The 15,175-nt window shown below is 35.3% G+C and overlaps 1 protein-coding gene across 1 annotated transcript in view; it reads right to left on the bottom strand.

Moving 5' to 3' along the window:
* CNTN5 (contactin 5) overlaps positions 1-15,175 on the bottom strand; it is a 1,372,019-nt gene that overhangs the window by 350,522 nt on the left and 1,006,322 nt on the right. Inside the window, exon 9 of the mRNA XM_068554615.1 lies at positions 3,023-3,125. Coding sequence (XP_068410716.1) covers positions 3,023-3,125 — 103 coding nt within the window. The remainder of the gene's footprint in view (positions 1-3,022; positions 3,126-15,175) is intronic.

Raw genomic sequence — 15,175 nt, forward strand, 5'->3', positions numbered from 1 at the left:
TAAAACAAACAAACATATTTTGTGAGCAATGGAAGTATATTTTGACATGTGAAAATAAAGGCTATTATTTATTATTTATTATCTGTTAATAAAGAGTTGATTGGATTAAGTAGACACAGTATTCTCTGAGTTCATTTACTCCTTCAACAAATATCTCCTGAGTGCTCTGTGCCAAGCACTGTGGTAGGCACTAGGAAATACAAGTGAAGAATGCAGTCATGACTCCTGCCCTCATGGAGCTTAGAACTTAATGATGGTGACTTGCTGGTTATTCTGTTTGCCTCCCTTGCCTGTCACCCTCCTCTTCCCCCAGACTCTCTGCCTTCTTTTCTGTACTGCCAACTGCATCCTCTGGGCTTGCAAGCTGGCTTCTGGTTGCCTTTAGCCATGAGAGCCACCAGAGGCAATCAGAAGGCACGGGGAAAAAGTCAGGATATGAATTTCAATTTATGCCTTTACTAAACTCTTTTGAGCCATCGGAGTCTTTCCAGCTGGATTCCTGACTGATATGGTGAATATAATATATATATATATATATATATATACACATACACATATATATATATTTTTAAATTTTATGTAGAGAAACACATATGTAAATATTTTAGAGCTGTATTAAGGGTTATGAAGAAACAAATACAAGAATTGAGATACAGTGTAATGGGTGTGAATTAAACAAAGTATTACAGATGAACTCTTAGAGGGTGATATTTAAGTTGAGGCCAGAGACTAAGTGGGAGCCAGCATAGAAAGAACGGGAAAGATTGTCCTGATGGAGGAAACAGCAAGTGCAAGGCCCATAGAAAAGAGCTTGACGTGCTCTCTGCCAGAATTTGGTTATAATATTCTATGAGGAACGTTTGGTTAAACCATTCCATGTGGACAGACTGAGGGGACAAATCAGCTTGAGTGGCAAGGTGTGGATGGATATCTAGTGACAGATACTGAAGATTTTGGACAGACAAATGTCTGCCAGAGAATCATGTACTTGTTAAAGTGGGAAGCAGCTCAGGTGAGCTGTGGGAATGAAGCAGATGCTCAGGTAGTAACCTGAAATTGCTGTGATCATGTCGGGATGCAATGATGGTCTACTCCACATGATAATGTGATGTAAAGAAATTAACACATGTAAAGATGTTATTTCTTTGATCTTATTTACTTTCATCAGAGTGGTAAGTTAGTCTTTAGGTAGAGATAAATCTCTTCGTAACATGATTTTTTTTTTTCATAATTGTGACACTTCACATAAAGAATATCAAATGGGCAGCAGAGACCTTCTTGACAGGCTGTGTGTTTTGTTCATCTTCCTATTTATTTATTTATTTTCATGAGGGGAGAGGGAGTAGCAAAGAAGGAGTGGAGAAGTTGAAGAAAATAAAGTATTAACAGAACTTAATTTGACAGTTGGATCCTACCTAGAATGAAAGGGACTTTAAGGATCAATTTACTAAGCATATTTCAAGACTTCCAAAAGCAAACACATCAAACTTATTAAATAAGCCTGCCTGGGGAAATTTCCCATATTGCTTTTTCTCTATGAATCTAGTTCTCTAATTTGTTTTACAGTATGCCCTCCTTTTGTTTGTGGCTTTAGTGCAAATTCTGGCATTTAAGAATTATTTAACTGTAGGATATACTAAAACCTTTGACATCAAGCCAAATAATTATTTTTGTATTTATCAGAATTGATCAGTTCACTTGGGACATTTTCAGGCATACTTGGTACCACAACATGGGCAGATGGTGAAAAACATTACTTTTAAGGTATTATTGAATCTCGTGCATTTAACTAATATATATGAGTTTGGAAATCTTCCTCAGATATCTGCCAAATAACTCCTGGATGAATTTTAAATTATTGAAATATGTTTCTACTTACAGGCATCTTTTGCTGGATCACTCAACACTTTTAATAGACCATCCAACAATTTATTTTGTTTTTAGTTTATTATGATCTTGCTCCTACTCAGATTTAAACAGAATTGCACATATATCAATCAGTCCTAATATTAGGAAACACGGTGCTTACTATTGTCATGCCCTAAACCTCCTCTTACTAGCTGAATTTTTCATATTTACTAATATTTTTCTCACCCATAGACTACACCTACTTCAAACACATTTATAGAGCGTGTTTTATCTCCAAGTACTTCATAGTTATGCTGTGGGAGTTAGCTCACCACGACTGAGGTTGAATGATTAGTAACTCTGATAGAGATGCATTTATGCAAATTATAATTATAGAGTCTAGAAAGGACTCTGAGGTCTTATCACCCTAAAAAAACCACAAAACTACAACACTCTATTTAAAATAAATCATAATACTCTAATCAAATATAATCAAAATCTCACTCCTGTTCCTATGCCCAATATTTATACTGTAAACATCATTGACAAGTGATTTTATATTGTGAGATTTAAAACATCAGAAATAGAATCATTAATCATAGCAGGCATTAGAGTGTGATGTAAATCATCTTTCTGATTTGGGGAATGATTGCATGTTATGCATATTGACAGCTGGTGCTATCATGTTATCATTATTTCAGGAGAGACTGAAGTAATCAATTGCATCAGTGTAACTATTTATGATTTTTATACTCTTGTCTTATTATATCTTATCAGAATCTATACGCTTTACATAAGTAGGGGATAGCACCTTATCCCCTTTTTATTTCATTTCATTTTATTTCATCATTGCTGAAGGAAATTTAAGAATGATACTGAAATTTTAAGACAAGTAAGCAAAGAGATGTAAAGCTCTTCTTTTATTTAAAGACTTTTCCTTTATGTTAAAATAGCAAAACTATATACATCAGTGTTCATAGAAATAACCAGAAAGATGATAATTGGTTGCTTCATCAATTCCCATTTGCCCTTCTTTTAAAAAATGAATAACCACCAAGAAGCTTCAAGGTTTCATTCAAGGAAAATAAAACCTAGCAAAATAAGTGATCCAAAAATAAGATATGTCACATCTTAATAAACAATTGTGTCTAATTATAGAAGGATATGTACTTACTTGCCAAGTGCAAAGCATTCCATCTTAACAGTTGTTCCCTTAGCAGCTGTAACTGTGAAAGGGAAATGGACCTCAATTTTTGGCTCATATTCTCCCATCACACCTGGGAAATAAAGAATAGTCTTTAAACATAAAATGAATGTCACAATTTCTCTCCAGTCCTGTAGATGTTACATTGGAAAGCACTGTGTTGTCTATATCTGTTTGAAGACTGCTAAACTTTTGATGTACTGAAATAAGAAGTACTCATAGACTGAATCATTATGATGAAATCTTAATCTTCCCTTAAGGATTGGATTGCATGTATATTCAATACCATTTAAAATAATAATTATTGAAAGTGCTAATCAACACTGGTAGTTTAGCTACTGATTATATTTCAGAGGAAATAAATAACTATGAACAAATCCTATGGTAAATAATGGTGTTGATTTTTTTTTTAAATAAGTAAAGGTCTCGGAACTTTCTTTGTCATTTTCAGATAAATGAATGCTTATTTGTTAAGTCAACATATATTTATTGAATATCTATAATATGCATGCATTTTGCTAGGCATTGTGGGAGTTACAAAGATAAATCAGCCATGGACTGTGCTCTCAAGCACTCAACAAGTGTATTCTTAAAGAAACAGCATATACCCAAGGATGGGAGAAGAGCTATACATCAAAATCACTGTAGTGTAAGATAGGAAGTGATGAGTGCCCTGCCTTGAATGAGGTATCCCTAAAGTATTATGTGCATTTGAGGGAATTATAAGAATAGTTAGAATTTGTATAAGTGAGAGAAAGGAGAAAGTAAATGGAACTGCAGGAACAAAGAGATAGGAAACCACCAGAAATAGGAGTATCAGTTTTTCTGGCTTCTTGGTATGTGAAGGGAAATCATACTAGGCAAATTTGGAAATATAAATGGAGTCCAAAAAATAGAGGGCCTTGATTATAGAGCAAGACATTCAAATTTTAATCTGTAAGTAATTTGGAGCATTTGGAATTTTGAATAGGAGACTGGCATTTTGTTGAGATGTATATACTGGAATTGGAGCAGAGACCAGTAAATCAATTATATTATTTCAATAATGCAAGTTAGAAATAATGAAAACCTAGACTTGAATTACACAGCAAAAAAAAAAAGAGAAGAGGCATTAGAATGAGAAAAAACAAGAAAGACTTGAACTTTGCACATAATAGGGGTACTTGAGATAAGGTTGTGGGCCTCATCAATAACAACAGTAAGATTTCCAGCTTGGGAGAGGGGTGGGGTGATGTAAGTGAAAGAAAAGCATGCAGCTATGGTGGGAAACTTGATGATTTCTATTTTGGGAGTATTGTCTTTGATACCTATAAAATATTTAGAATGCAGTGAGAGGATGAAGCTGGAGATGAGTTCTGAACAGGTGATATATACTTAATATCATCACTCACAGGTGGCAGTTAAAGCCATGAGATTGCAGAGGGCTTTCACCTATCAAAAGAACAATACACTATAACTGAGTCATTTTGCTGTATGGCAGAAATTAGCACAACATTGTAAATCAACTATACTTCAATTTTAAAAAAATCATACACTAGTGATGCCTGGTGAATTCCAGTGCTTGTGTCCTCAGGCAGCCCTGGAGCTAATTTCCCCCAGAAATAATTTTTAGCAGATCCCTATGTGTAAAGTACCACAGAGGACACAATCGTGATTGAGCACAGATGCTTCTCTCAGGAGCTTGTGTGTGTGTTTTTGGGGGTGTCTCTGTATAGGGGTATATGTGCACATAGAGATCTGTGTATGTGTATAGCTCTACATGTAATTCCTTGGTGTGTGTGTGTGGGATCAGGGGGGAGACAGGAGGAAGAAACCCAGACAGAGGAAGAAGTAAATGTCATAAGATATGAAGGCAAGATGCACTGGGCATGCAAAGGGAGAAATGGTTACTTTTGGCAAAGAAAACCCTTATGTGTTCCTTTATTATTATTATTATTATTTTAAATTTTGATTTGAGATGGTCCTTGAAGGAATAAAGAATGTAGACAACTTTAGATGGAAAATGTTTAAGTTCACTGAGGACAAGATTATTATCTTTGCTATGTTGTTTTTTTTTTTTTCCTAGTTTTTTGCAAAGCAATCATAAAGAAAACATTACTGATGTTTTCATCAGACATTGGGCTTGTGGACACTGGCCCTGCTCACGACTAGCCTACAGCACCTCTGACAGGTCAGAGACCTCTGTGTCTCATTTTCTAATCTGAAAACTGAGGGAATAGAAGAAAACTATCATTAATGTAATGTCCTGCTCTGTCAGGCTAACTCCCTTGATTCCTTCCAAGTCTAATGTTCACCGAGCACCAAGTTCCTGATACACAGCAAGTGAATTGAGTGGTTAGTACTACAGTATTACTCAAAACAGATGTTTAAGCACTTCTCTATCTCTTTCGCAATATTGTTTTTCTCTTCTACTTCTTTTTTCCTATATCCTTCTGCCCCGCCCATATATTTTCCAACTTCCTTTCTTTTTTTTTTTATATTTTTTTCCTGTATATCTCCTGAATGACAGTATTTGGCCTGCTAGTGTTGCCTGGCTGAGTGTATCCAATGATGAGGAGTTTATCTTTAATGCTCTCTTACTTGGAAGCCCCCATATAAGGACTTCTAGGCATCCTGTTCAGTGGCTACCTTGACTGCCCACCTGAAGCAGTCCCTGAAGTCAGCTTCTGATCTCCTCATCCACTCTTAACATTGATTCTGTAGTATTCTTGTTCCTGTTTGCCTGTTAACCTGATGATTTAATAATACATGATTTATCGTTTTGCTTATTAAGCTTAAGCTTATTAAACTTAATACCTTATTTGCATAGGTCCCTGTGAGTGCTGGCAGTTGTTGAGTTCTGTAGAATGTTGTAGAAAGGCACTGAAAGTCAGGCTGAATTTAGAAAATATTTCTATATAATTATTTCTAGTAAATTGTTTAAAGACATCTCAGAAGAAAAGAACCTGAATCTCCAAATTCCAGTAATTTAATTTGATTATCTTTTTCCTAACCTAACTAAAAATTCCCTTTAGAATCCACTTTTATATTAATACTTTTGTATTCTTTATATTAAAGAAGGTCCAATAATTGTACAACATTTCAAGCCCTTCAAAACCTGGATCTGCCTCAAAACAATACCAAGATATTATTGATATTATGGGGTAATAGGAGCCAGATCCATGTCTTCTCTCAGATTCCCTTACAGATAACGTTTGTGAATTGCAAAGAAGACATTCTTTTATAGCTTTAATTCTTAAGGATGAGTCAAAGGAAAGGCACTCCTAGTAGGGTTTGGGAAGTAATTTTTGCCCATGTAGTGGCTTCTGGTGTTACTTAAATGATTCCTGTATCTCCGAAGACACTGTTAAGCCTCACTCCAGGGTCAAAGAGGTTTGCTAATATCTGAACTGGATATTAAAAATAAAATTAAAAGGTTAAAGTACAAGGCTTCAAATTATATTACCTAATTTGAACTACACTGTAAGAAATAACTAGTTCTTTTAAATTTTACTCTGATAATGGTGATATAAGGACAGATTAGAAAGCTCCTTAGGTACGTCTTGTTCTTTAAACACATGATTACATTCAGGGATTAAATTTTGCTTAGTCTTTCACGGGACAATTATGTTACAGCTAAAGTTCAGTTTAGCTTAGAGAGGGCAGACAGCAAGCAGAAGAACTACAATCCTGCAGCCTGTGGAACGAAAACCACATTCATAGAAAGATATACAAAATGAAAAGGCAGAGGACTGTGTATCAGATGAAGGAACAAGACAAAACCCCAGAAAAACAACTAAATGAAGTGGAGATAGGCAACCATCCAGAAAAATAATTCAGAATAATGACAGTGAATATGATCCAGGACCTCAGAAAAAGAATGGAGGCAAAGATTAAGAAGATGCAATAAATGCTTAACAAAGACCTAGAAGAATTAAAGAACAAACACCTAGAAGAAACAAACAGAGAAGAACAATACAATAACTGAAATGAAAAATACAGTAGAAGGAATCTGTAGCAGAATAACTGAGGCAGAAAAACGGAAAAGTGACCTGGAAGACAGAATGGTGGAATTCACTGCTGTGGAACAAAATAAAGAAAAAATAAGGAAAAGAAATGAAGACAGCCTAAGAGACCTCTGGGACAACATTAAATGCACCAACATTCGCATTATAGGGGTCCCAGAAGGAGAAGAGACAGAGAAAGGACCTGAGAAAATATTTGAAGAGATTATAGAGGAAAACTTCCCTAACATGCGAGGGGAAATATCCACCCAAGTCCAGGAAGCACAGAGAGTCCAAGGCAGGATAAACCCAAAGAGAAACATGCTGTGACACATAGTAATCAAATTGACAAAAATGAAAGACAAAGAAAAATTATTAAAAGCAACAAGGGAAGAATGACAAATAACATACAAGGGAACTCTCATAAGGTTAACAACTGATTTCTCAGCAGAAACACTACAAGCCAGAAGGGAGTGGCACGTTATATTTAAAGTGATGAAAGGGAAGAACCTACAACCAAGATTACTCTACCCAGCAAGGATCTCGTTCAGATTCGATGGAGAAATCAAAAACTTTACGGACGAGCAAAAGCTAAGAGAATTCAGCACCACCAAACCAGCTCTACAACAAATGCTAAAGGAACTTCTCTAAGTGGGAAACACAAGAGAAGAAAAGGACCTACAAAAACAAACCCAAAACAATTAAGAAAATGGTCATAGGAACATACATACTGGTAATGACCTTAAATGTGAATGGATTAAATGCTCCAACCAAAAGACACAAGCTTGCTGAATGGTTACAAAAACAAGACCCATATATATGCTGTCTACAAGAGACCCACTTCAGATCTAGGGACACATTCAGACTGAAAGTGAGGGGATGGAAAAAGATATTCCATGCAAATGGAAATCAAAAGAGAGCTGGAGTAGCAATACTCATACCAGATAAAATAGATTTTAAAATAAAGAATGTTACAAGAGACAAAGAAGGACACTACATAATGATCAAGGGATCAATCCAAGAAGAAGATATAACAATTATAAATATATATGCACCCAACATAGGAGCACCTCAATACATAAGGCAACTGCTAACAGCTATAAAAGAGGGAATCGACAGTAACACAATAATAGTGGGGGACTTTAACACCTCACTTACACCAATGGACAGATCATCCAAAATGAAAATAAATAAGGAAACAGAAGCTTTAAATGACACAATGGACCAGATAGATTTAATTGATATTTATAGGACATTCCATCCAAAAACAGCAGATTACACTTTCTTCTCAAGTACACATAGAACATTCTCTAGGATAGATCACATCTTGGGTCACAAATCAAGCCTCAGTAATTTAAGAAAATTGAAATCATATCAAGCATGTTTTCCAACCACAACGCTATGGGGTTAGAAATTAATTACAGGGAAAAAAAAGTAAAAAACACAAACACATGGAGGCTAAACTATATGTTACTAAATAACCAAGAGATAACTGAAGAAATCAAAGAGGAAATACAAAAGTACCTAGAGACAAATGACAATGAAAACACAACGATCCAAAACCTATGGAATGCAACAAAAGAAGTTCTAAGAGGGAAGTTTATAGCAATAAAATCCTACTTCAAGAAACAAGAAAAATCTCAAATAAACAATCTAACCTGACACCTAAAGGAACTAGAGAAAGAAGAACAAACACAACCCAAAGTTAGTCGAAGGAAAGAAATCATAAAGATCACAGCAGAAATAAATGAAATGGAAACAAAGAAAACAGTAGCAAAGATCAATAAAACTAATATTCTTTCTTTTAGAAGATAAACAAAATTGATAAACCTTTAGCCAGACTCATCAAGAAAAAGAGGGAGAGGACTCAAATCAATAAAATTAGAAACGAAAACGGAGAAGTTGCAGTGGAAACTGTAGAAATACAAGGCATCATAAGAGACTAATACAAGCAACTCTATGCCAATAAAATCGGCAACCTGGAAGAAATGGACAAATTCTTAGAGAGCTATAACCTTCCAAGACTGAACCAGGATGAAATAGAAAATATGAACAGACCAATCACAAGTAATGAAATTGAAACTGTGATTAAAAATGTTCCAACAAACGAAAGTCTTGGACCAGATGGCTTCACAGGTGAATCTATCAAACATTTAGAGAAGAGCTAACAACCATCCTTCTCAAACTCTTCCAAAAAATTGCAGAGTCAGGAACACTCCCAAACTCATTCTACAAGGCCACCATTATCCTGATACCAAAACCAGACAAAGATACTACAAATAAAGCAAATTGCCAACCACTATCACTGATGAACATAGATGCAAACATTCTGAACAAAATACTAGCAAACAGAATCCAACAACATATTAAAAGGATCATACACCATGATCAAGTGGGATTTATCTCAGGAAAGCAAGGAAACTTCAATATATGCAAATCAATCAATGTCATACACCATATTAACAAATTGAAGAATGAAAACCATATGATCATCTCAATAGATGCAGAAAAAGCTTTGACAAAATTCAACACCCATTAATGATAAAAACTCTCCAGAAAGTAGGCATAGAGAAACTTACCTCAATATAATAAAGGCCATATATGACAAACCCACATTCAACATCATTCTCAACAGTGGAAAAACTGAAAGCATTTTCTCTAAGATCAGGAACAAGACAAAGATGTTCACTCTCGCCACTATTATTCAACATAGTCTTGGAAGTCGTAGCCATGGCAATCAGAGAAGAAAGAGAAATAAAAGGAATCCAAGTCGGAACAGAAGAGGTAAAACTGTCACTGTTTGCAGATGGCATGGTACTCTACATAGAGAATCCTAAAGATGCCACCAGAAAACTACTAGAGCTAATAAGTGAATTTGGTAAATTAGCAGGATACAAAATTAATGCACAGAAATCACTTGCATTACTATATACTAACAACGAAAGATCAGAAAGAGAAATTAAGGAAACAATCCCACTCACTACTGCAGAAAAAAGAATAAAATACCAAGGAATAAACCTACCTAAGGAGGCAAAAGACCTGTACTCAGAAAACTATCACACACTGATGAAAGAAATCAAAGAAGACACAGTCGGAGAGATATAGCATGTTCTTGGATTGGAAGAATCAATATTGTGAAAATGACTGTACTACCCAAAGCAATCTACAGATTCAATGCAATCCCTATCAAATTACCAATGGCATTTTTTACAGAACAAGAACAAAAAATCTTAAAATTTGTATGGAGACACAAAAGACCCCGAATAGTCAAAGCAATCTTGAGGGGTAAAAAACGGAGCTGGAGAAATCAGATTCCCTGACTTCAGACTATACTACAAAGCTACAGTAATCAAGACAATATGGTACTGGCACATAAACAGAAATATTGATCAATGGAACAGGATAGAAAACTCAGAGATAAACCCATGCACCTATGGTCACCTAATCTATGACAAAGGAGGCAAGAATATACAATGGAGAAAAGACAGTCTCTTCAGTAAGTGGTGCTGGGAAAACTGGACAGCTAAATGTAAAAGAAAGATATTAGAACACTCCCTAACATCATGCATAAAAATAAACTCAAAATGGATTAAAGACCTAAATTTAAGACCAGACACTCTAAAACTCTTAGAGGAAAACATAGGAAGAACACTCTTTGACATAAATCACAGCAAGATCTGATTTGACCCACCTCCTAGAGTAATGGAAATAAAAACAAAAATAAACAAATGGGACCTAATGAAACTTAAAAGTTTTTGCACAGCAAAGGAAACTATAAACAAGATGAAAAGACATCCTTCAGAATGGGAGAAAATATTTGCAAATGAAGCAATTGACAAAGGATTAATCTCCAAAATATATCAACAGCTCATGCAGCTCAATATTAAAAAAACAAACAACCCAATCCAAAAATGGGCAGAAGACCTAAATAGACATTTCTCCAAAGAAGATACATAGATGGCCAAGAGGCACAGGAAAAGCTGCTCAACATCACTAATTATTATAGTAATGCAAATCAAAACTACACTGAGGTATCACCTCACACCAGTTAGAATGAGCATCATCAGAAAATCTACAAATAACAAATGCTGGAGAGGATGTGGAGAAAAGGGAACGCTCTTGCACTGTTGGTGGGAATGTAAATTGATACAGCCACTATGGAGAGCAGTATGGAGGGTCCTTAAAAAACTGAAAGTAGAATTACCATATGACCCAGCAATCCCACTACTGGGCATATCCCCAGAGAAAACCATAATTCAAAAAGACATATGCGTCCCAATATTCATTGCAACACTATTTACAATAGCCAGGTCATGGAAGCAACCTAAATGCCCATCAACAGATGAATGGATAAAGAAGATGTGGTACATATATACAATGGAATATTACTCAGCCATAAAAAGGAATGAAATTGGGTCATTTGTAGAGATGTGGATGGACCTAGATACTGTCATACAGAGTGAAGTAAGTCAGAAAGAGAAAAACAAATATTGTATATTAACGCATACATTGGAATCTAGAAAAATGGTACAGATGAACAGATTTGCAAGGCAGAAATAGAGACACAGATGTAGAGAACAAACGTATGGACACCAAGAGGGGAAAATGGAGGTAGGGGTGGTGGTGGTGGGATGAACTGGGAAATTGGCATTGACATTTATACACTAATATGTATAAAATAGATAAGTTAAAAAAAAAAAAAGAAAGAGGCCAGACAGAGTCCCTTTGCCCCTTCTGCCATGTCTGCAATGCAGAAGAGGGCCCTCCCCAGACATGCTGTTACCTTGATCCTGGACTTCCATCCCCCACAACTATGAAAGATAAATTTCTGTTTATTAGCAAAAATAAATAAATAAATAAAACCTATCATTTGGATCTGTGATAAGATAAAATAAAATGAAATAAAATGTGGTATGTACAAAAAAATTAATAAAGTTCACTTTAGTTTATATAATTTACCTCTTTCTTTCAAAGATGAAAGGGCTGAGTCAAAGAGGTCAAGTGCTTTTCCCTAAGTGGAATGCGATTTAGAGCAGTGTTTCTCCAAGAGCATTGGCAGAACAAAGAGCCAATGACTTCAGAATAATCTGGAAAATTTACTAAAATTTCACGCTGTATGTTTCAATTCCAAGCCTAGTGATACATAATCTTTGTATATACACAAAGATATTTCTCTTGATGATTTTATGTACATTAAAGAAATTCAAAGTTGGACCTACCTTGATTCTGATTTTTATCATGTTGTCATGTGGGGATTGGAGTGTAACAGACTAAAATGGCTAAAAAAATGGCATACAGAGGGTCTACAGTCATATTGTATTCATTGATGGCTTGCCCTAACAGTAGTGCAAATTATATTTAACTTGTACTGGCACTCACACTAGAGCTGTTTTTTTCCCTAGTTGTCTAGACATCAGTTCTGACTGGTCAGTGTCCAGGAGATAGCACTTGTTAAATAAATATTTCAAATGACATTTCCATCTGACACTCACAGTAATGTCATGTCTAGGGTCAAGAATTCATGCTCAGTAAGTCTTAAAAATTTGACTTAGATAATGAGCTAAAAAGATTTGGCTGGTAATCTTCTTATGTTAAAATAATGAGTATTTACATTTTTGTCTTCATTGTCTTTGCCAATTGCACTCAACAACTGTTTCTTGTCTTCCAAGAATAGCGGCTATTTTTTCAGTGTTTTTTGGGGGAAGTGCTTCTTCCGTCTTCTCTAACCATGAAAGTTAAATGGGAGCCACTATCTTCCTATAAGTTCTGCTGTAGTTATTAGCTTGTTATGGGCATCTGACCCAAGCTTGTCCAGTTAGATTACCTCTTTGTCCTGGACACAATCTTTGATTCATGGACGGGCGGCTGAGTTTGGCATTTTTAAGCCAAGGACCAGGAGCCCAAGTCTCACTTTCTCCTTCATGGCAAAAAAGAGCCTGCATGTCTGAGAGCCACTGGAGCTTCCACAAGTGGAAGGAGGTAATCTGTCATTGAAGAGAATTAAGCCATTTAGATAAGATTAAGCCAATGCAGATAGAGGAGAGATGAAAAAAGAGTACTAGTAGCATGTCAGTTCTACTTGTGATTTAGCCTCTTGCTCTTCTCTCAGTTAAATAAAATGAATTCCCTATTTTGTTTAGTTATTTCAAGTTGGGTTTCTCACTTACAGCCAAAAAGAGTCCTGGCTGATACCTCATTGAGCTCAGCATAACCACTGGTGACCCTTTGCCAGGTTCTATCTCATAACTTATCTTGATTCTGAGTCTATCATGCTCTAGATTAGGCAAAGGCAAGATGGAGTGGTGGAGGGACAGGGGCTGAGACAAATCAATATATACAATATATCCTATTTTAAAACATTGTACCTTTTAATCATGAATATAAATTCTAATAGAGGATACAAATATTCTGTATCTATATCTATATATCTACATACCTCCTAGTAAAAGAGGATAAATGAAATTATAAAAGCACAAGATAAAGTACTATGGAAGTTGAGAGGAAGGAGAGATTATTGAGAAAAATGGGGAACTGCTTTAAGTGGATTGTGACAGTGGGATTGGAGTTGAAAATGTGACTGGAGGGTTAGTGACTTTCAAGTGGAAGGGACTATTAGCAAAGACATGGAAGTGAGATTCTGTCTGGAATTTTATCAGAAATTTAATTTTATTGGATTGAGTACGAAGGAGTAAGAGAGTAAGAAGTGAGAAGGAGTAAGATTGAGAGAGAAATTTCAAACATAAGTAGGAGCTAGATGATAAATAATATCAAGGAATGTTGTATTTTATCATTTGTCTATTAGAATGACTCAGCAGAGTCTTGATAAATTTGCACGAGCACTTGTTTGGAAAAATAGTTGCAACAATTGATAGACATCTGATTTTATTTAGAGATAGCACCTGGAGTTATTATTATCCATACTCATTGTTATCAGTGATTACATATTGGTAAATTGAACACAATAAGTGTAATGAAGGTGTACCTAGGATAAGTATCAAAAAGAAGGCCTTATGAACTAATATATAGTTTTCACATTATATGGTTTGCACATTTACATGCATTGAAATGATTAATGAAATGTCTTGGGGATTTCCCTTTATTTCATCAGAAATATATGTGATGAGAGAAGGGAGAAAGGAAATGACTAAGTAGCTCACATTATGCCTACAGATATTGTGTCACAATACCGTACTCATCCTTTCAGGAAATATTAAATATCAACCTGTGATTGTAGATAAATGACGAAAATCCCAACTCCATCCCTGACTCTACTGAAACACGGAGGCAATGACAGAGTCTCTGTGGGTCCATTTTCTCACGTATAATGAGAATCCTACCTGGTACTGTGGGTTTAGAAATCTAGTAGTGGTATGTTAGGGAATATATGTTACACATTAACAGATCCCTTTTTACTTACTGTACTCAAATAAGTTAAAAATTATAATCTGTGGAAATTTTAATCACTTAAACACGTGTCCAGAAGCCTTCTTTTCAATTCCCTGATGAGCCCCTAAGTAACAATTTCACAAGCCTAGATAGATAGACAACATATTGCTTTCTCACTTCAAAAATTTTATATTACCCTGAATCATAGTTTCTCGAGGTGAGTCATTGTCAGGTAAATAAAGACATTGAAGGATCTCTTGGCAAAAGGAAATAAATGACTTATGCTGTCTTCAAATACATGCACAATTATGGCATTATTTATCTGGGGACATTAAGAAGAATCAGAGAGGTTTATTATTAGAAGATGTTTTTCATCACAATTATGTATATTCTGAAAATCAGAGAACAGAATCAGTGAAAAAAATCAGGAATAGATTTTTTTCCCCTACCCAACCATCAAGAATATATCGATCAAGGTGTTGCCTCCTATTGTAATCGCTTTCCTCTGATTACCGAATTTTAAGACATATTTTCTTCTGCTGCTTATGCCACAGTGATTTAAGGAAATATACCCATCTCTCATCATCACCATCTGAGGGCTCATTCCCTGTGCATCAATAACTTGGAAAAAGAACTTATGAAAGTAAAGTCTAAAGAAACAACCATATATATATGAACAAACATATAAGCTCCCTAGCATTAAAATAATAGGATAGAAAGAGCAAACTTAAAAAATTTGATAACTAAAGGTTGA

This window comes from Eschrichtius robustus, chromosome 11, assembly GCF_028021215.1.
Source record: "Eschrichtius robustus isolate mEscRob2 chromosome 11, mEscRob2.pri, whole genome shotgun sequence".
In the NCBI taxonomy this organism is placed as follows: Eukaryota; Metazoa; Chordata; class Mammalia; order Artiodactyla; family Eschrichtiidae; genus Eschrichtius; species Eschrichtius robustus.